General features: G+C 46.5%; 1 protein-coding gene across 5 annotated transcripts in view; it reads left to right on the plus strand.

Annotated features, from left to right (window-relative positions):
• The window catches only part of UCKL1 (uridine-cytidine kinase 1 like 1), a 63,322-nt gene that overhangs the window by 35,497 nt on the left and 5,666 nt on the right, over positions 1–22,159 (plus strand). For 4 of the 5 annotated variants that reach the window (XM_040438170.1, XM_040438167.1, XM_040438166.1 and 1 more), the window contains exons 2-10: positions 219–406; positions 2,851–2,957; positions 3,333–3,503; positions 4,291–4,362; positions 4,512–4,701; positions 4,806–4,867; positions 12,351–12,370; positions 21,494–21,592; positions 21,797–21,890. In XM_040438170.1, coding sequence (XP_040294104.1) covers positions 2,895–2,957; positions 3,333–3,503; positions 4,291–4,362; positions 4,512–4,701; positions 4,806–4,867; positions 12,351–12,370; positions 21,494–21,592; positions 21,797–21,890 — 771 coding nt within the window. In that variant the 5' untranslated portion in view covers positions 219–406; positions 2,851–2,894. The remainder of the gene's footprint in view (positions 1–218; positions 407–2,850; positions 2,958–3,332; positions 3,504–4,290; positions 4,363–4,511; positions 4,702–4,805; positions 4,868–12,350; positions 12,371–21,493; positions 21,593–21,796; positions 21,891–22,159) is intronic. The other variant, XM_040438168.1, reaches the window with a different exon arrangement.

Genomic DNA, 22,159 nt, shown 5'->3' on the forward strand with positions numbered 1-22,159 from the left:
CAATTCTTCCGACACAGGACCGTGAAGCAGATCTGCACTTTAAACTGTGGGGACATTGCAGCAGTAAAGCAGTTTTTTACATTGAACAGTCCTCCCTTTCTTACAGTATGGCAGGAGGTCACCTGTTTTATGCACCTTAAAGCATTTTCAGATAGCAGGGGGTTCATGCTGTATAATTAGACATTTCTGATCATTGTCATCCTTTATGTTCTCTCCAGCAACGTAGACTCAGGCCATAACTTACTACCGCCGGTCAGCCCTGGACGATCCAGCCGAAGGAGGACGACCAGCCAGTGTAAGTCCAAGCCCCCTCTCCTTCGAACCAGCAAGAGGACCATCTACACAGCAGGACGACCACCGTGGTACAACGAGCATGGGACACAATCGAAGGAGGCTTTTGTGATTGGTAAGACTTTGTGGTATTGATGCAACAGCAGATTTGACTTTCTCTACCACCATGGGAGCTTTAGACAGAGCAGATGGCCACTGTAGGAGAAATGTTTAGCCCTCTAATTTAAAGTCATATGTTTGCAATGTATATCAGGAGCCTGATCTCTTGAAGGACAGCACGGTGGCTCACTGGTTAGCATTGTTGCCTTGCAGCGCTGGGACCCCCAAGCACAAATCCAACCATGGTCAACATCTGCATAGAGTTTGTATGTTCTATGTTTGTGTGGGTTTCCTCCAGGTTCTCTACTTCCTCACACACTCCAAAAATATACTAAGCAGTGAATTGGAAATTGACCCTAGTGGGTGTTGGGAATTAGGGCCTCTATGGCAGCCACTGACCTTCCCAGGTTGCTTCTGTTTTGTAGCAGCCAGTGTCACACACAGAAATATATAGAGAAGCACTGGATGGCACTGCTCAGCGCCGGAATGTCTGTCGAAATAGGAGAAAACGTGGTGGAATAATGGACCCTGATGGAGTAGTGGTGGTTCTCAGTCCCAAGGACACAGTTCACAAAAATCTCCAGAATGAAGTAATGATGATGGCACTCACTATAATCGTTCAAATGGTCTTTATTTTCATCGAAAACATTATGCAATGGCAGCAGGGGTGCAGAGCACCACACAGCCACCATAGTCGGCGATGGCCGTTTTGCGTCAACATGCTTCCTCAGGCCTTCCTGAGGAAGGTTCTGCTCTAAAACACAGAAAATGTAATGGGCCATCCCCCAGTCTCAGATCCTTAGAGACGTACAGTCAGGTCCATAAATATTGGGACATTGACACAATTCTAACATTTTTGGCTCTATACACCACCACAATGGATTTGAAATGAAACAAACAAGATGTGCTTTACCTGCAGACTGTCAGCTTTAATTTGAGGGTATTTACATCCAAATCAGGTGAACGGTGTAGGAATTACAACAGTTTGCATATGTGCTTCCCACTTGTTAAGGGACCAAAAGTAATGGGACGATTGGCTTCTCAGCTGTCCCATGGCCAGGTGTGTGTTACTCCCTCATTATCCCAATTATCCTGTTTGGAACATTCTTAAAAAGAAGGAACGCACCGGTGAGCTCAGCAACACCAGAAGACCATGGAAAACAACTGTGGTGGATGACCGAAGAATTCTTTCCCTGGTGAAGAAAACACCCTTCACAACAGTTGGCCAGATCAAGAACACTCTCCAGGAGGTAGGTGTACGTGTGTCAAAGTCAACAATCAAGAGAAGACTTCACCAGAGTGAATAGAGAGGGTTCACCACAAGATGTAAACCATTGGTGAGCCTTAAAAACAGGAAGGCCAGATTAGAGTTTGCCAAATGACATCTAAAAAAGCCTTCACAGTTCTGGAACAACATCCTATGGACAGATGAGACCAAGATCAACTTGTACCAGAGTGATGGGAAGAGAAGAGTATGGAAAAGGAAAGGAACTGCTCATGATCCTAAGCATACCACCTCATCAGTGAAGCATGGTGGTGGTAGTGTCATGGCATGGGCATGTATGGCTGCCAATGGAACTGGTTCTCTTGTATTTATTGATGATGTGACTGCTGACAAAAGCAGCAGGATGAATTCTGAAGTGTTTCGGGCAATATTATCTGCTCATATTCAGCCAAATGCTTCAGAACTTGTTGGACGGCGCTTCACAGTGCAGATGGACAATGACCCAAAGCATACTGCAAAAGCAACAAAAGAGTTTTATAAGGGAAAGAAGTGGAATGTTATGCAATGGCCAAGTCAATCTCCTGACCTGAATCCGATTGAGCATGCATTTCACTTGCTGAAGACAAATCTGAAGGGAAAATGCCCCAAGAACAAGCAGGAACTGAAGACAATTGCAGTAGAGGCCTGGCAGAGCATCACCAGGCATGCAACCCAGTGTCTGGTGATGTCTATGCGTTCCAGACTTCAGGCTGTAATTGACTGCAAAGGATTTGCAACCAAGTATTAAAAAGTGAAAGTTTGATTTATGATTATTATTCTGTCCCATTACTTTTGGCCCCCCAACAAGTGGGAGGCACATATGCAAACTGTTGTAATTCCTACACCGTTCACCTGATTTGGATGTAAATACCCTCAAATTAAAACTGACAGTCTGCAGTTAAAGCACGTCTTGTTCGTTTCATTTCAAATCCATTGTGGTGGTGTATAGAGCCAAAAATGTTAGAATTGTGTCGATGTCCCAATATTTATGGACCTGACTGTATCTGTGATTTTCATGTTTAGACCTAGTGTCCAGAGGACCCAGGTTGAACACCTGACTCCCATGATCACAATATCAGGGATAAGGGCCAGTTGTGGTAAATACTGGGAGCTGCTGTCTGCTTTGGACAACCATTCCTGTGACCTTCCCTAATTTTTTGGCCTTATTTTACTCTCTTGATTTTCTCATGTGCCAGGTCTGGGTGGTGGTAGTGCGTCGGGTAAAACCACAGTTGCCCGGATGATCATTGAAGCTCTGGATGTTCCTTGGGTGGTCCTCTTGTCTATGGACTCTTTCTACAAGGTAAAACCAAGTCTATCAGGATAACGGGAAAGCAAATGGTTTTCAATGTATGCCCCATTAGCCATGAGCGTCCCAGTCCCGGGCCATCCATTAGGGAGAAGCGTCATGTTCACGTATAGTAACGGCCATGAAGCTCCCCATTCTCTGGCTATGCAATGTTTGCTTAGAGGAAGAGCATGTTAATGTCCATCAGTGAAGCATAATAACCTACTAGCACTATCAGAATTCTCCTTGTAGATCTGACAACTAGCACAAGTATTTAACCCCCTAAAATGACATTACAAAGATTGCTCAAATTCACCTGCCCTATAATCCGTGCCTGGCCATCAGCTGTTTGCTGACTTGTAATATTATATGATCCTTGTTCTGTCTCAGGTGCTGACGGTAGAACAGCAAGCTCAGGCTGCCTGCAACGAATATAACTTTGACCACCCAGATTCATTTGACTTTGAACTGATGATCAGTACATTGAAGAAGCTGAAACAGGGAAAGAGCGTGAAAATCCCCACGTATGACTTTACCACTCACAGCCGAACCAAAGATTGGGTGAGGAGATGGGGATATTTGTTAGATCGGGGGTCCTTGAAAGATTGTGGGGGTAATTTATGATGCTGAAATACGCCTATAATAGGCGTATTTCAGGCGCAGATTGTGGTGCAACGGTCAGTTGCGCTGCAATCTGCGACTTCTCCATGCTCACGCCAGGTCTAAACTTGTGGGCGTGGCAGGCCCGCCTCATTTACCATTTTCTACGCCAGAAAGCTGGCTTACATTTAGAAACAGCGGTGGATCCGCCTAGGTTATGTAGAGACCGGTGCCTCTTCATAACGTCGTCGGAACCACCACCAGCTTACGGGTTTATTAAGACCAGTGTTTAAATTGCCAGTCTTAATAAATTTGCCCCTTTAAGTATATAACGAGAGATGAGCGAATTTCTGCTTATTAAAATCGTTCACACTTCATTTGTTAGTAAAAGTTGAATTGCGTTTTGGATTCCGTTAACACGGACCATAATGCAATTCTATGCCTGAATGCCTTTAGAGGCATTCCGTTATACATTGCGTCATAATAGAAGTCTATGAGCTGCAAAACGGATCCATCCCGTTTCCGTTATGCAGGGGAGTGCTCTCCTGCATAACGGAAACGGGACGTATCTGTTTTGCAGCCCATAGACTTCTATTATGCCTCTAAAGGCATTCCGTCATAGAATTGCGTTATGGTCCGTGGTAACGGAATCCATTCATTCTCATAAGCGGAAATTCGCTCATCTCTATATATAACATTTTCATACTGTAATCCTGTTACTCACTTTAATGTTTTTTTTTATTATTAGAAAACCCTTTATGGAGCCAACGTGGTCATATTTGAAGGGATCATGGCGTTTGCACATGCAGAGCTTCTGAAGGTATGTACATCCTCCTGGGTGATCAATGGTCGAGATGGTAGTGGCCACTGGGGTTCAGACGTACGGTTTTCTTTCTATAGAAATATAGTAAAACTCTCTGTAAACACCCTTCTTGCCCAACTACAAAGTTGTGTGTGTTTTCATTGAAGCTGCTAGACATGAAGATTTTTGTAGACACTGATTCCGATATTCGCCTTGTACGGAGACTACGGAGGGACATATCAGAACGAGGCAGAGATATTGAGGGAGTCCTCAAGCAGTACCATGCCTTTGTGAAACCTGCTTTTGACCAGTACATACAGCCCACTATGCGCCTCGTGGATATTGTGGTGCCAAGAGGTATGATACTCTAGAGCTGGAGGTGAGGATGATGGGGATATATCCAATCTGGAACTACCAGAAATGGCGTGACTGCCAGCTTTTCCCTTGTCCGTGTCTTTCAGGTAGTGGTAATACAGTGGCCATTGATTTGATTGTGCAGCACGTACATAGTCAGCTGGAGGAGGTGAGTGAAAGTGACGACTCTCTGCACATCCACTGAAATATATCCTCACAGGCCATACCGAACTTCAATCCTTAAAGGGGGTATTGCCATTAGACCACAGGATACGTCTTAATCTCCATGAATGTCTGAGCTGGGATCACAACCCTTTAAAGGGACCATATGAGACATTTGCTACAAACATTTCTTCACTACGAAATCATATCACGTATCTGTTGTAGGATCCCACTGACGAGGCACAGTCCAAGTGTGAAATTATTTTTGCTGCAGTTTGGTACAAGAGCTGGGGAATCCAGAGCATAGTGTCAGGGTAGTAGAGACTTGATATATGACGAGGAATAGACCAGTGTGGCCATGTCCGCAGTTTGCACCCCCTCCACTGTTGCATTGCGTTTTAATGACTAACTGCTGTATTAGACATCCATAGCCAATGAAGTCACTAAGCTTGAGCAGCAAACCGAAAGAGTGCCACTATAGATGGGTATAACTGTGCAGTGCATTTGGAATGTCTACAGATCTTTTCACTTTTTAATATGTTGCGGCCTTGTGCTGAGAAAAAAAAAAGGTCACGTTTCCCCCATCATTCTGCGCTCAGAAAACAGAATGTTAGAAATATTTGCTAATATTAGTATTGAACAGGAAAAATAAAATCTTGCATTGACATAAGTATTCAGACCATTTAGGGTCCATTCACATGTCTGCAAATGGGTCCGCATCCGTTCCGCAATATCGGGAACGGGTGCGGACCCATTCATTCTCAATGGGGCGGAACGGGATGCGGAGAGCACACTATGTGCTCACCGCATCCGCATTTCCGGAGCGTGCCCCCGAATTCCCGTGCTGCGGCTCCGCAAAAAAAATAGAACATGTCCTATTCTTGTCCGCAATTGTGGACAAGAATAGGCAGTTCTATGGGGGTGCCGGACGGGTTTATTGCGGATCCGCAATACACTACGGACGTGTGAATGGAGCCTTACTCTGGACTTACCGTAGTTGAAGCTCTGGCAGTGATTACAGCCTCCAGTCTTCTTGGTTATGATGCCACAAGGTTTACACACCTGGATTTGGGGATTTTCTGCCATTCCTCTTTGTATATCCTCTCAAGCTCTGTCTGGTTGGATGGGAGCCATCTGTGGACTGCTATTTTCAAGTCTGTCCAGAGATGTTCAATAGGGTTCAAGTCAGAACTCTGGCTGGGACACTCAAGGAAATTCAGAGATTTGTCCCTAAGCCACTCCTGAGTTGTCTTGCCTGTGGCTTAGGGCCTTTGTCTTGTTGGAAAGTGAACTTTCAGCCCAGTCTGAGGTTCAGAGCGCTCTGGATCAGGTTTTCATTAAGAAAATCTATTTACTTGACTCCATTCAGCTTTCCCTCAACCATGACCAGTCGCCATGGAAAAGCACCCCCAAAGCAGGAGCCCCTGCCTGACTCCATGTATGACTATCTCCATATACAGAGTCACTGCTCTGGGAGTCCCATGCTTACTCTCTATATATATATATATATATTGATATTTCCATGTATAGCGTCATCTCTAGGGTTATTCCCAACACTGTTCAGACATTCCGACAGTATTTGGGGATACCCCTGTAAAAGGTCTGGAACCTAAAACCTTCTGTATTGAAGATAACTGAGCAGAGCACATTGTGTTCAGTACAAAAATGTAATGGAACAAAGTAAATTTCGATAAACACATTTTTATCCCTCACTCTATTTCTATATGTACAGAATATATGCAACTAATTCCTGCAATGAATTAGTCGGGGCTATTCAATTGCTTTGGCAGCCTCAGGCATTCTGAAGGTTCCAAGTCCTGTCACAGCGCTCAAAAAATAAAAAATAGTATGTACCCCAAAATGATACCAATGAAAACAAGTCATCTCTTAAAAATTAAGCCTTCACATGCATGCAAGCATTGCTTCCTCTTCATTACACTGCTCGTCTCAGAAGTGCAGTGTAATGGAGCAAGTACTTGTAATACCAATCCACCCCTGCAAAGGAGATGATGCGTAATGTATTGAAGAGGAAGCAAAGCTTGCATGGACTTCCGCCTACCCTTCAAACAGCTGATCGGTGGGGTTGCTGAGTTTCGGACCCCTGCCGATCAGATATTGATGACCTATCCTGCGGGTAGGTCATCAATATAAACAGGCTGCACAACCCCTTTAATGAGCTAAGTATTTTCAGTTTTTTCTGATCGGTTGTCCACATAACTGATGCGTGTTTTCCATCCACTAGTGTTTTGACCTCCTGGCGTGTTTGCATTACTTACAGTTCTACTGCTTTGTCCCTGCCTACCAGTGCAATGCCTTGCTTATTAGACCTGCTTAGTAAAAAGGCTCATTGTTTGTATTGGCCCACCAGCCAGTATTATGACCATACCTAATGGTTTGCTGATCCCACCTGCTTGGCTTGGCCACTCCTTCTTCTAGTTTGGCTCTACCCACAACATGGGTCCACTTCTTCCTTGCTTTCCAGGGCCACGTTTAAGTTCCCAATATTCCCATGCCCCACAGCATGATACTGCCACCACCATGCTTTACTGTAGGGATGGTATTGGGCAGATCATGAGCAGTGCCTGGTCTCCTACAGTCATGAGGCTTAGAATTGAGTTCCAAAAAGTTCAGTCTTGGTTTTATCAGATCAGAGAATCTTGTTTCTCACAGTCTGAGAGTTCTTTAGTTTTTTTCCAAACTTTCATGTGTTTTTCACTGAGAAGAAGTTTCTTTCTGGCCACTCTGCTCTAAAGCCCAGACTGGTGGAGGGCTGCAGTGATTGTTGACCTTCTGGAAGTTTCTCCCATCTGCACACAGGATCTTTGTAGCTCAGGCAGAGTGACCTTTGGGTTCTTGGTCAACTGTTACCGAGGCCTTTCTCCCCCGATTGCTTTGTTTGGTGGGGCATTTTAGAATTATGTCGGACTAGGGTACCTAGGGCTCACCGGTGTAACTGATTGTGGGGGCCACCTTAGGGCTCCTGCACACAAAGTTATTCTTTTTCCGTGTCCGTACCATTTTTATTTTATTTTTTTGTGGCCTGTATGTGAAACCATTCATTTCAATGGGGCTGCAAAAAAACGGAAATGACTCCATGTGCATTCCGTGTTTGTATGTCCGCATGGCCGTTATGCAAAATGATAGAACATGTCCTATTATTGTCGGCATTACATCGGGGATAACTAAGTGATCCATGGGGGTCTGAACGCTGGAGCCAATATGCCCGGCCTCTCCATCCATTCTTTATTGGGTCGCCGAAGATGGCGGAATACAGCGCTGGCTAATTCCAGTGGTCCCAAAGAGAATGAATGGAGCAGCAGGGCGTATGTGTAGACTGTCACACCATAAAAAGGGGGAACAGGACCCGTTCCTGGGATCAGTGGGGGTTGCAGAATCGGACCCCACTATTCATATAGTTACGCCCTATGGTGTGGAGAGGATAACTTGAAAACCTGCACAACGCCTTTAATTCCTCCACCACTCCACCACCAGTATCTCTTTACATGGCAGCAGTGATGCCTGTAAATACGGAATATCATCACTGCCGCCATGTAAACCATATGTGTCAATACTGGAGAATATGACGCACTGTGCAGAATTTTTCGGGCATAAGTCCAACCCCCTTTGCAGATCACAACCTTTAATAAAGCCCAAGCAAAGGCACTAGAGGCGCAACAAACAGAGGGTCATAACTGAAGCAGAGACATTAGGGTCACCTGATGCAGGGTAATAGTGGGGATCCTGGAGCTGGGGTAACTGGAGAAGAGGCAATATTAGTGGTGCATTTAAAGTGGGGGCATTGGGGGGGGGGGCATCTGGAGCTGGGGCACTTTTGGGGGGTGCACCTAAAACAAATCCCCTATTTCCCCCTTACAGTCTCTTACAGCTCACTACTGTCACACACCTGAGAAATCAGCCCCGCACCACAAAGGAGTCCTTCTCTCCAGCAGCCACAGTTTTCTGACAGCAGGGAGGGCAGAAGGAGGTAGACACTTTCTCTCCTCCTTCACAGCCAGCAGCCCCAGAAGTCTAGAAGATACTGCGGGGCCTCCTGTACAATGTACACCAGTAGGAGGCTGCATCACTGTGCGATAGTGCTACCTAGTGGTTATAATAATTATCTCTCCTGAGAAAGGAGAAATAATTACTCCTCCATCTTATCTCGAACACAGGAGACTGGGGGCCCACCAAGAAATCCCCTGCCTCCCCGGTGGGCCAGTCCGGGCCTGATCGAGGCCACTGTGCTCTTGAGAACTTTCAGTGCAGCATACATTTTTTTTTACACTTCTCCAGATCTGTGCCTCCACATAATCCTGTCTAAGAGTTCTACAGGCAGTTTATTTGCTCTGATATGCATTGTCAGCTGTGAGACCTTATATAGCAGGCATGGCCAACCTGTGGCTCTCCAGCTGTTGTAAAACTACAACTCCCACCATGCCCTGCTGTAGGCTGCTAGCTGTAGGCAGTCTGGGCATGTTGGGAGTTGTAGTTTTGCAACAGCTGGAGAGCCTCAGGTTGGCCATCCCTGTTATATAGAATGGGCTGCGTTTTTCCAAATGATGCCAATCAACTCAATTTACTACAGGTTGACTTCAATCAAGGTGTAGAAACATCTCACTGATGAACAGGAGGAATGGGAGGCCCCCAGAGCTAAATTTCAAGTGTGATAGCGAATGGTCTGAATACTTATGTCAATGTGTTTTTCCTTTTTAATAAATTTGCAAGCATTTTTGTCATTGTGGGGTATTGAGTGCAGATTGATGGGGAAAACTTGAATTATTTTTTATTTTAGCGCAAGGCCACATAACAAAATGTGAAAAAAGTGAAAGGGTGTAAAGACTTCCCTAATGCACTGTATACAGTACTTCCATTCAGCCTATTGGAGATCTGATATGGATGGGTGTACCAAGTTACTCGGAAATCTCCTCTGTACTGCATGCTGCCAGTGAAAGAGGGGTGCCCTGCAGAGAATCATTTGGGCTCCCAGTAGTCGTTCTTTGTGTCTGTCTATCTGTGTCCTCTTTACCCTGTCTGTATGTCTGTTCTATTGCTGCAGAGGGAGATCAGTGTCAGGTAAGAGACCCACAGATGTTTGCTGGTTGCAGCTCTGTCAGTGTCGGTCAGCGCTTCCTGTGGAAAGATATCTCATTCTGAGAATCAGGCTATCAATATACCTTATACCACTTGTGATAGGTCCCATGATAACAGGGTGAGGTGTGGTAATGGAATATACCACAACTATAACATTTATAATGTCACTGCAGGTATTTATATATTCACTAGAATTAAAGGGGTTTTCTGACATATTTTAACTGATGACCTATCCAGAGGATAGGTCATCAGTATGTGATTGGTGGAGGTCTGACACCGGGCCCTCCACCAAATAGCTGTTTGAGAAGGCACAGGCGCTCGCAGTAGTGCCGCTACCTTCTCAAAGCTTTGCCTAGGCCATGTGGCCTTACGTTCATCAGTCACGTGGCCTAGTCGCTGCTCAGCCCTATTGAAGTGGATGGGCTGAGCTGCTATACCGAGCACAGTCGCTGTACAGTGTACGGCACTGTGCTTGGTGAACCAAGAGAAGGCCGTGGCGCTACTGCAAGCTTCAGTGTCTTCTCAACAGCTGATTGGTGGGGGTCCCAGGAAGGTAGGTCATCAGTAGAAAAGTCTTGGAAAACCTCTTTAACCTAATACAGAAAAATATTAAATCATGGAACAAAATCAGATTTACTTTATGTAGCAACATACCGCGATAATAGCATGTATGAAAATGGAAATGTTTTCATTGGCTGCTCAGAAATATGAGGTGCTTTTTGAGACCCAAGCTTTAGCCCGACTGGCACTGTGCTGCCAGCAGAGAAAGGGGGACGTGAAGCAGCTTGGCATCCTGCCGTCTGAGCCTGTGTTACTAATTAGACCTTTCTTAACATACACTGACGGTGAAGAACGCCAAGAAACCAAAGTGTTTGTTGGGGAGATAAGCCCTTGTAGGAAGTTTATACTTTTGTAGCAGTCTACCCAACCACCTGGTGTGATGTGTCTTTCACATTAGCGCCTGTCCTCCCCAGCAGAATGTATGTCTCCTCTTTACCCCTCCCATGTCTCATGTGGCTTCACAGTGGTCTCAGGTGGGGGGGTGAAGGGGTATTTTTCCACTTTTGGTCAGACTGCGTGGTGAGAGCAGGAAGCTGCCCACACTCCTTCCTCTTATCGTCCTCCCCTGCAGATAACACAGGAAGCTTCCTGTCAACTCGATCAGCGAGGCCTCACTCGTGGACACTGCACCTCCCGCTGCTATTTTAAGACTTTTTGATATTCAGATAAAGATCAAATCCTCTGATGAGCAGCATTGTACAAGCAGGTGCTTTATGAACCTACATGATGGGGAAAGTAGTGCTCTGTCTGCGATAGTATCCTGATAAACCAGCTCAGCAGGCAGTATCACACATGGTAGGCTTAGATACCAGACAGTATGATACATGATAGGATTAGATGCACAGCTCAGCAGACGGTATCACACATGGTAGGCTTAGATACCAGACAGTATGATACATGATAGGATTAGATGCACAGCTCAGCAGACAGTATCACACATGGTAGGCTTAGATACCAGACAGTATGATACATGATAGGATTAGATGCACAGCTCAGCAGACAGTATCACACATGGTAGGCTTAGATACCAGACAGTATGATACATGATAGGATTAGATGCACAGCTCAGCAGACAGTATCACACATGGTAGGCTTAGATACCAGACAGTATGATACATGATATGATTAGATACACAGCTCAGCAGGCAGTATCACACATGGTAGGCTTAGATACCAGACAGTATGATACATGATAGGATTAGATGCACAGCTCAGCAGACAGTATCACATATGGTAGGCTTAGATACCAGACAGTATGATACATGATAGGATTAGATGCACAGCTCAGCAGGCAGTATCACACATGGTAGGCTTAGATACCAGACAGTATGATACATGATAGGATTAGATACACAGCTCAGCAGACGGTATCACACATGGTAGGCTTAGATACCAGACAGTATGATACATGATAGGATTAGATGCACAGCTCAGCAGACGGTATCACACATGGTAGGCTTAGATACCAGACAGTATGATACTTGATAGGATTAGATGCATTAGCATACAGCCCTGGGAGATTACAGCATTTTGTAGTGAAATTCAGCTACAGTACATGATGGGGAATGTAGTGCTCTGTGCTTCTAGGAGGCTGTATAACCTAACGTACACCAGTAGTGAACATCCAACCACCATTTAGAGCATTCCATTGAAGTCTAGGAAAGCTATAATGGCTTTCTACAGAAAACATTATATTAATTACATGGTGAGTCAGTAATGATGGATTCATCCAAAACTTCATCCCTTACTGCCGATTGCTTTCCTTTTTCCCTCCTATGTGTGACCCCCCCGTCTTCTCTGCTCATCCCCTCCCTCATTCCTGTGTGTATCCTGGGCAGAGGAAGCTCCGCTGGGACATGTGAGATCTGTGTTCATGCTGTGTGTGGCTACACCTCCATTAACACCTCTTGTGTGCTCATCCTGCATTGGTCTACCTGTGTGCGTTCCAGTAATCTGATCCCTGCGTAACTCACTAGCATGTCCGCCTTATGTGATTCGCTTTTACAGATGTAGTCTATGACGTGTAGTTTCATCTTTTAAGCATTGGTGTACATCTAGACAAAAGCTAAATAGGGTTGCGTGATTTTCTAAATGTTTTGTTTTATTTTTCTTGCACTGATCTTGAGCTAGAACTTAAAAAAAAACCATGCTTGGCTCTGACTTCACATCTCCCAGCAGCTCCCTGCTGGTTCAGAGTCTGTTTAGCACATGAACTGCTGCGGTGTCGAAGGATTAGGGTCCATTCACACGTCCGCAAAATGGGTCCGCATCTGTTCCGCCAAAAAAATAGAACAAGTCCTATTCTTGTCCGTAGGCCGGTGTCCGTATTTTGCGGATCTGCAATGTGAATGGACCCTTAGTCTTCACATGAGGCACTGTATAGTCAGCAGTTTTAGAAACTATTCCACAGTGCATTGACCTAATATGTTTGGGTTGTGTCTGACCTCAGAGCAAGGACTGATCCCAAGTAGCAACCAGCTTCTGCACAGTGAACTGCGCTCTAGATCAGAATGGCTTAATAACATGATGCTGCTCCAGAAGTGGCTTGCATTCCCGGAGCTACTAAGGGCTCTTTCACACATCAGTGAATCACGAACGTGTGTTGTCCTTGATCTCCACAGACCACTCACATATCCATCAGTGGGTTTCCATGGACACCACGGAAGCATGCCCTATTTATGTCCGTGATTACTGATCACTCAGGCTCATTATAGTCTATGGGTCCATAAAAACCACGGCCACAACACAGATGGCATCCGTGTTTCATCTGTGGTTTTCACGTATCATTGCTAGAATACGCTTGGGAAATCAATTTTCAGCCTAGTAGTGTCCGTGAAATACAGATGACACACGGAGGGAAAAAACGGACACACGGACCAAACACGGATGAACCAATGATCATCTTGCCAAGAATGTTGACACGGACATGTGAAAGAGGCCTAACATGTCATGTTAAAGAGGTATTCCTATCTTGCAAAGTGATGCCAACACAATCCTGGTTTATATTAGAGTCAAAGTATAGTAAGTACCTGTGCAACCCCTATAGCTAAGCCACTACTCAAGATCATATAAGATACTTAAAGCAAAGTAGTTGCAAAGTTAGATGTCAACCTGAAAACTAGGGCGAGAGGCACATAACCTGGCCATAGGCACATTATAGCTCAATGAAATGACAGCTACCAGCCCTTTGGCTCTACTGAAAGTGCTCGTCAGGGAAATAGGTTCTGGAATTTAAAAACAAGTTCACATCACTGTTTGATTTTCCTTTCTTCTAATTCATCAGAAAAATATAAAAAGAAGCAGGATCAGTTTTTTTACAGGATCTTGTTTTTTTTCTGTTCCTTCTGCCAATGGACCAATGTAGGCGTCACTTGTTGCACCCAAGCTCCACTCCATTCTGTAGCCAGCTTCTCCTTTGTTGCTTTGATTGCCGAGGCCAGACAGTAGCAACATAATTTCTCCTGGCCTTGTACTGCTGTCCGTTCGCATATCTGCACAGTACAGCCTGTGAGTACCAAAAACTATTGAACTGCGCATGCATGGATATGCAAACAAATGGAGCATTGAGTGTAGTGTCAATCAAAGCAGCAAGGGAAGGGTTGGCTATAGAAAGGAATGAAGCTGTGACGCCCTCACTGCACCAAATTCCTAATTTCCATATTTAGAAAATAGGAGCGATCTCGACAACAGAGACACAGATCAAGTGGCCTTGGATGTATAAGGAGGTCGCTGCTGACAGGCTCCCTTTAAGGGTACATTCACATGGGATGGAAAATACAGCTGTGGATTTTGCCTTGGATCTGCAGCAACAAAATGCATGTATTACTTGAGTTTTTTTTATGGAAATAGCTGTGGATTTCACCCTCTCCATTGCAAAAGTTGAAATCCACAGGGGAGATCTGCAGCATGACAACTGACATGCTGCAGATTTCAAATCTGCACTGCAGGTCAATTTACGCTGCTGCTATTTTTTTTTGCAGTGTGTGGATGAGAGTTTCATCTACCTTGCTGTTACTGTACATTGCAATGGATTTGCTACGCGAAAATCTGTGACGTATCTGCCACGTATAAACATACCCTCTCTTGAAGGCAACCACTTTCTAAACAGAAGCTTGTCTGGTGATCAACTTATTGCTACAGGTCCAGCTTCTCTGAAGCTGGTTTTCCATGTTCAGGTTTTTGGAAGGCATTGTGGGGATTCGCTCTGGTAGGCAGGTTTGCGGACGCAGTATAGAGGCAACAACAAAATCTTTGAATAAAACAGTTCAGTGTTTATTCACAAATTAAGTAAATGACAAAACAAAAAGTCTGCTTCAAGGAAAACAGTCACCTTGTGATTCTGGTGTTCGTTCACACCATGCGGCAAAGAAGAAGTCCTTGGACAAAGCCGAATCCACCTGATTTCACACCAACAAGGTAGCAGGTCTTAATCCAGGCCCAAACTCCCAGGTCCCAACACAGAGACTGCCAGAGCTCCACTGTCAAAGAGGAGTAATCCACTCACAGCTGACACTGCTGGCTGGGTTTTTTATAGGCCAGTCAAGACCTGGCCTGGAACGTGGGGAGTAGTCACCCACCCATCACTTTGGCTACTCCCAGTAAGAGCCGTCCCGGATCAGCTATACAGCTATTAAAATAGCAAAGTGTCAATCAGCATTAGCCGCCGCTGAAACCTGAAAATACCGGCTCTTACTTCACCAAGGCCAGGAACCTTAGTGACACATACCTTCCGTCAACGATGGACCCTTGCGCCTTCCTACATACCTCCCCCCTTTGTTCAACCCTGAGGTGGTGAACACTTGCCAGACAGTGTACCCGGGACAGGGCATCCGCGTTTCCGGCCTGCCCTGTGTTCCACTGAGAACTTGAAGTTCTGTAATGACAAGAACCATCTGGTGACCCGAGCATTCCTCTCTTTGGCTTGGCTCATCCACTTGAGAGGGGAGTGGTCGGTCACCAGACAGAACTTTCTCCCGAACAGATAATAGCGGAGAGACTCGAGTGCCCATTTGATGGCCAGGCACTCTCTCTCCACTATTCTGTACCTAGTTTTGGCTGGGGTGAGTTTGCGGCTCAGGAAAACAACGGGATGTTCCTCCCCATTGATTTCCTGAGAGAGTACAGCTCCGAGGCCTACTTCAGAGGCATCAGTCTGTACCACAAACTCCATCTTGAAGTCGGGCGTCACCAAAACCGGTGACCCGCACAGGACCGACTTCAACGCGGAAAAAGCCTCTTCCGCCTGGTCATTTCAGCGGACCATCATGGACTTCCGTCCTTTCAAGAGCCCTGTCAATGGAGTGGCAAAATGGGGAATGAACCTCATATAATAGCCCACCATTCCCAGGAACGACTTTACTTGCCTAGTGGTGACAGGTCGGGGCCAATTCCCGAATCACCTCTATTTTATTCACTTGGGGTTTGATAACTCCACGTCCAATGACGTACCCCAGGTACTTAGTCTCCTCTAACCCTATCGTGCATTTCTTTGGGTTAACGGTCAGTCCAGCCTTCCTAAGGGAGTCCACTACAGCCTGAACTTTGGGTAGGTGACTTTTCCAGTCGGTACTGTGGATGACAATATCGTCCAGGTAAGCCGAAGCATACCGACGATGTGGACAAAGTACAATGTCCATAAGTCGTTGAAATGTGGCAGGGGCACCATGCAGACCAAAGGGTAGCACTTTATACTGATACAGCCCCTCAAGGGTGACAAAGGCAGTTTTCTCTTTGGCAGCCTCAGTTAAGGGCACCTGCCAGTACCCCTTCGTGAGGTCCAAAACAGAAAAATATTGGGCTTGTCCTAACCTCTCGATAAGCTCATCTACCCGGGGCATGGGATACGCATCGAACTTGGAAATTTCGTTTAGCTTGCGAAAAATCGTTACAGAACCGTAACGTGCCATCCGGCTTGGATATTAAGACTGGCCCATTCAATTTTGGACTCCTCAATGACGTCTAGTTGCAGCATTAGCTGCACTTCCTCCGCGATGGCTTGTCCCCGAGTCTCGGGTACCTGGTATGGTTTTAACCAGACTTTTGCCTGAGGCTCAGTGACAATGTGATGCCGGATTATGGAAGTGCATCCAGGGAGTTCCGAGAACACATCCATGTTCCGACTACTGAACTCCCTGGCTTCCTGAGCATGTTTAAAGGAGAGGCTGTCAGCAATTTTTACTGTGGCAACTGCTTCTCTTGTATCAGACCGAGGAGCCTGAACCTTTCCTCCTACAAAACCTGGCCGCGGGCTGTCTTCAGTAGAAGACTCCCTATCTTTCCATGGTTTTAGTAAATTCACATGGTACACCTGCTCCGGCTTTCACCTCCCCTTCTGGTTTACCTTGTAATTTACCTCTCCCACTTTCTCGAGTACCTCATACGGCCCCTGCCACCTAGCTAGGAACTTACTGTCTATGGTTGGTACCAGAACCAAAACCCGATAACCCGGGTTAAAGTTCCGGACCCGAGCCTGCCGATTATAGACCCTACTCTGGGCTCACTGCGCTGCCTTCATATGCTCCCTGACCAGAGGCAAGACTGTCTCCATCCGTCCTTGCATCTGGGTGACGTACTCAATAACACTTTGGTGCGGTGTGGGTTGTTGTTCCCACGCTTCTTTGGCTATGTCCAACAGACCGCGAGGGTGTCTGCCATATAGCAGTTCGAAGGGCAAGAACCCAGTAGAGGCCTGGGGCACCTCTCGCACTGCGAACATGAGATAGGGCAGACACTACTATTTTTAGCATGTTTTTTAATGTTTGATTAAATCTCTCTACCAGGCCATCCATTTGCGGATGATACACGGACGTCCGTAGCTGTTTTATGTGGAGCAACTTACAGAGTTCCCTCATGACCTTGAACGGGGAAAGGGGTCCCTTGGTCAGTCAGAACCTCTTTAGGTAGTCCCACTTGGGAAAACATCTCCATTAACTCCTTAGCTATGAGTTTGGCTGATGTATGTCGCAGTGGCACTGCCTCCGGGTACCAAGTGGCGTAGTCGAGTACGACCAAGATGTGTTGGTGCCCTCTAGCGGACTTCCGTATTGGGCCTATGAGATCCATAGCGATTCGCTTGAATGGGACCTCGATAATCGGGAGAGGCACCAGGGGGCTCCGAAAATATGGCTGGGGGCTATTTATCTGGCAGGTTGGGCAAGACTTACAAAACTCTTCTACCTCTCTGAACAAAACCACTGTAGTATCCGGTCCTATGTTTTCTGCCACCCCAAGTGACCCCCAAGAACATGTTGGTGGGCAAGCTCCAATACGCGCTTGCGATACGCCTTGGGCACCACCAGCTGTTCAATACGCTCACCCCGTAGTTGGTTTACCCGATACAGCATTTCCTATTGAACGACAAAACGGGGAAACATCGACTCGGCCCCAAGTTTTTGTGGTTCACCATCAATTATTACAGCATTCTCCCAGGCCCGGGATAAGGTTGCGTCCCGGTGTTGTACGATTTCGAAATTTTCACTGGAGACATTGAGGTCTGCCAATTCAGGACCCAGCGGCAAGTCCTCAACGGCTCCTACCAACACACTCAGCGGGGTTGTCTCCCCCTCTTCCACCGAAGTGGCGGTCACCCCTACCGCTGGCCCTTTGGCCTCGGGTTCCCAGGGTTCTGGCCTCCCGCCCAAGCTAGGCCACTCTGCTGAAGTTAGCCCTGACTCAGGGGCATCAACAATTCTCACAGCCGGCCACAGGGCCGGAAAGTCTCTCCCTATTATTAGCTCATAAGGTAAAGTGGTGGCAACGGCCACCTCGTGGGTCCATTTGCCGCCTCCCGTGGATAGAGACACCAGGGTGGTGTCTCGGATAGTCCGTTAAATCTCCATGTATGCACACGACCCCGATTTCTCGGCCAGTATACTCGTCGGGCCACACCAGGGTAGCTCTTACCAGGGACACCAGACTCCCTGAGTCCAACAAAGCCACTGCCAGAGTGTCTCCCACTTCTACCTGGCACAGGTGGTTATTGTCCTGATGCACACAGCTTCCTGGCGTACAACGAGTTGCGATATCCATAGTCTCCATGGGTTCACCCTGATGGGGATAGTCGGCCCTTACGTGGCTAGGCTCCTGACACTGCCAGCATACTATCGGTGCCGGATCTACGGGGGTACACCGCGGGCTTGGTTGGCACAGGTCTCTGGGTCTGGGATGGAGATAGCAGTGGTTTGGCTGCCCCCCTCCCAAATTCCTGGTAGACTCATAGCGTTCCACCAGGTCCACCATCTCAAGGGCATTACCAGGAGACACCTGGCTGATCCAGTGCTGGAGGGTGTACGGCAAAGCCCTTCAGAATACATCAGCCAACAGACGGTCCAACATAGCAGTGGGGCTCAGCACGTCAGGTTGCAGCCATTTTTGCAACAGGTGTAATAGGGTATAATACTGGGGCCTCACGGGCTCAGCCGGGTTAAACTCCCACTGATGCACCCGCTGGGCCCGCACTAATACATTTACCCTCAATCTCGCCAGGATCTCACCCTTTACTGTCGGGTAATCAGCCGCTTGCTCATCCGATAAGTCAAAATACACCTGCTGGGGTCCGGACGCCAGGAACGGAGCGATGACCTCAGCCCATTGCTCCCAGGAAAGCTTCTCTCTCACAGCCATCTTCTCGAAGATCACCAGATAGGTCTCGACGACGTCTGCGGGATTCATCTTGGGGATCGCCGCACGGACCGCTTTTTCAGGCATCGTGTTGACGCTCGGGGATGCTCCTGCTGCTTGTAAAGCCATCACATGTTGTAACAGCAGCTGGTTTGTTTCCTGCTGTTGCTTATTGGCCTCCCGCTGTTGCAGGGCCTTCACGACAGCCTCCACGAGGGCCTTCACTTTGTCGTAGGACACGGGTTGTTATCTCGCTTGTTTGATGTAAGACATACAACCGTGCCCGGAAAAACAAAAATATTTCGGCCTTCACGCCAGCCTCACTGCAATGCCCGCATCCTCTACCAATTGTGGGGATTCGCTCTGGTAGGCAGGTTAGCAGACGCAGTATAGAGGCCAAACACCAAAGTCTTTGAATTAAACAGTTCAGTGTTTATTCACACATTAAGGCCTCATGCACACGACCTTTCCGTTTTTTGCGGTCCGCAAACCACGGATCCGCAAAAAACGGAAGTCCGCAAAGTGCAGACAAGAATAGGACATGTTATATTTTTTTAGTGGGGCCGCGGAACGGAGCCACAGATGCGGACAGCACACGGAGTGCTGTCCGCATCTTTTGCGGCCCCATTGAAGTGAATGGGTCCGCATCCGAGCCGCCAAAACAGCGGCTCGGATGCGGAGCCAAACAATGGTCATTTGCATGAGGCCTAAGTAAATGACAAAACAAAAAAATGAGCTTCAAGGAAAACAGTCACCTTGTGATTCTGGTGTTCGTTCACACCATGCGGCAAAGAAGAAGTCCTTGGACAAAGCCGAATCCACCTGCTTTCACACCAACAAGGTAGCAGGCCTTAATCCAGGCCGTAACACAGAGACTGACAGAGCTCCACTGTCAGAGAGGAGTAATCCACTCACAGCTGACACTGCTGGCTGGGTTATTTATAAGCCAGTCAAGACCTGGCCTGGAATGTGGGGAGTAGTCATCCACCCATCACTTTGGCTACTCCCAGTAAGAGCCGTCCCGGATCAGCTATACAGCCATACTAAAATAGCAAAGTGTCAATTAGCATTAGCTGCCGCTGACACCTGAAAATACCAGCTCTTACTTCACCGAGGCCAGGAACCTCGGTGACACATACCTTCCATCAACGATGGACCCTTGCGCCTTCCTACAGCATGTAAAATTTGGTTTATGCTTCAAAAACTGCATCCAAAACCATCAACGTGGGAAAACCAGCCTTACCTTCAGTGATCAGATGCTATCAAATGAGGAAGCCACGTCTGGCTATACTTTTCCCTTGTAGCTAAAAGGTAGCATTACATGGCAGTCAATGTATGGCATAAACAAGCCAGTTTCACAAGAGCAGGATCCAGTCTTACAGACCACTTTCTGTTCTGGCTCGTTGGGTGGGGATCCAAGCAGGGCACTCCATCTATGACATTCATATGTCTTATTCTGAGACAACCTTTGTAAAGAATTCCCCTGACCACTGGATTAGCACTTCCATGAGAAAGTCTAATTGTGTAGAAACCACATTGCAATGTTGGTGCTCATTTCCTATCCCAGTCGCAATATGCTGGTCTCTAGTTCAGCTCTTGACATATCAAGATCTCCCTGGCTGCATGCAGATCCAGATGTATCATCCCCATAGTGGTTTATAGGCATCCACGTTAGATGGAAAATTGTAACATACTCTCCAAAGTTGACCCTACACTTATATGTGTGTTATATTTTGTTTGGAGCATTAACTCTATAGATGCCTTTAGTTGCGTGTAGATGTCTACTGCCCACGTCACTCAGTAGAGGTTCAGATAATGGGTTAAAGTAGTACTTTTAGCACTTTTTAATAGTGGTCATGGAAACTTATGCCGTGAATACCATATTGCTTCACTAAAAATCCAAACCATGGTGGGTACTCTGGTGGCATCATAGGTGCAGTGCTGCTAGACATGTCATCCTGCCCTGTCATATAAGCCATTCAAGTGCCATGTAAGGTGGGAAGAGCATGTAAAGGCTACAGAAACATGAATTTCTGTAAATTCTGGATCCCAGGCAAAATCCTCACCCTAATTTTTTATTGCTCTGAGAATGGAGGATACGAGAGGGCATCCAGAAGACTATATTAATACTCAAGCTGTCTGTAGACCAGTAACCGTGTAGGACTGTGAGACTACACAGGGTAGTAGTGACTTATTCTATAAAGTGGCTGTGCATGTCTTGTGGAGCGTGTTGCCTACTACTGTATTGGGAGTGGCTTGCTTGGCACTGGTGGATGGTAGGCTTGGCACTAACACACATGGCATGTACTGGTAGTCTGTCATATGTCCCTTTTCTTACTAATGTCTCTTCCTTTGACCCTAGGGCGGCCTTGGCCTCTGCCCATCAGTCACAGCCACTGCCAAGGACACTTTGCGTCTTAAAGGAAACACCTCAAGTAAGCGTCATGCACACAATTATAAGGTAAGCGACACATCAGTGTCTGCAGCACAGTACTCCTGTTCTTCCAGGAGGCAATTTTTGGGCGTGTTTCTGTAATGATGGAGGACTCCCATCCAGAACATACTCTCTATTAAAATACTAAGGGTAGATTAGAAAATACATGTATCTCACTAACTAGACTGTTGCTATACAAACCCTAACATTTTAGTGTCTTACACCAATTAGGAACAAGGAGACAAGTCGGGATGAATTCATTTTCTATTCTCGCCGCCTCATGAGACTTCTGATAGAACATGCACTTTCCTTTCTTCCATTCAGGGTGAGTGAACATTGGAGAATCCGTAAAATAAAATTTGTAAAATTAAATCACATATGACATTCAACTCTTTGTAACTGATGACATATCCTATGGATAGGTCATTAGCATCTGAACGGTGGGGGTCCGACACCTGGGAACCTGCCAAACAACAGTTTGAGAAAACCCAACGCTACTGTGAGCATCACAGCATTCTTGCTGCTTACTTTAGGCCAGTTATGTCGGGACCATTGGTCACGTGGCCTAGGTGCAGTGCAGCCTCCACTTCTGGG

The sequence above is a fragment of the Bufo bufo genome, chromosome 6, assembly GCF_905171765.1.
Source record: "Bufo bufo chromosome 6, aBufBuf1.1, whole genome shotgun sequence".
Classification (NCBI taxonomy): domain Eukaryota; kingdom Metazoa; phylum Chordata; class Amphibia; order Anura; family Bufonidae; genus Bufo; species Bufo bufo.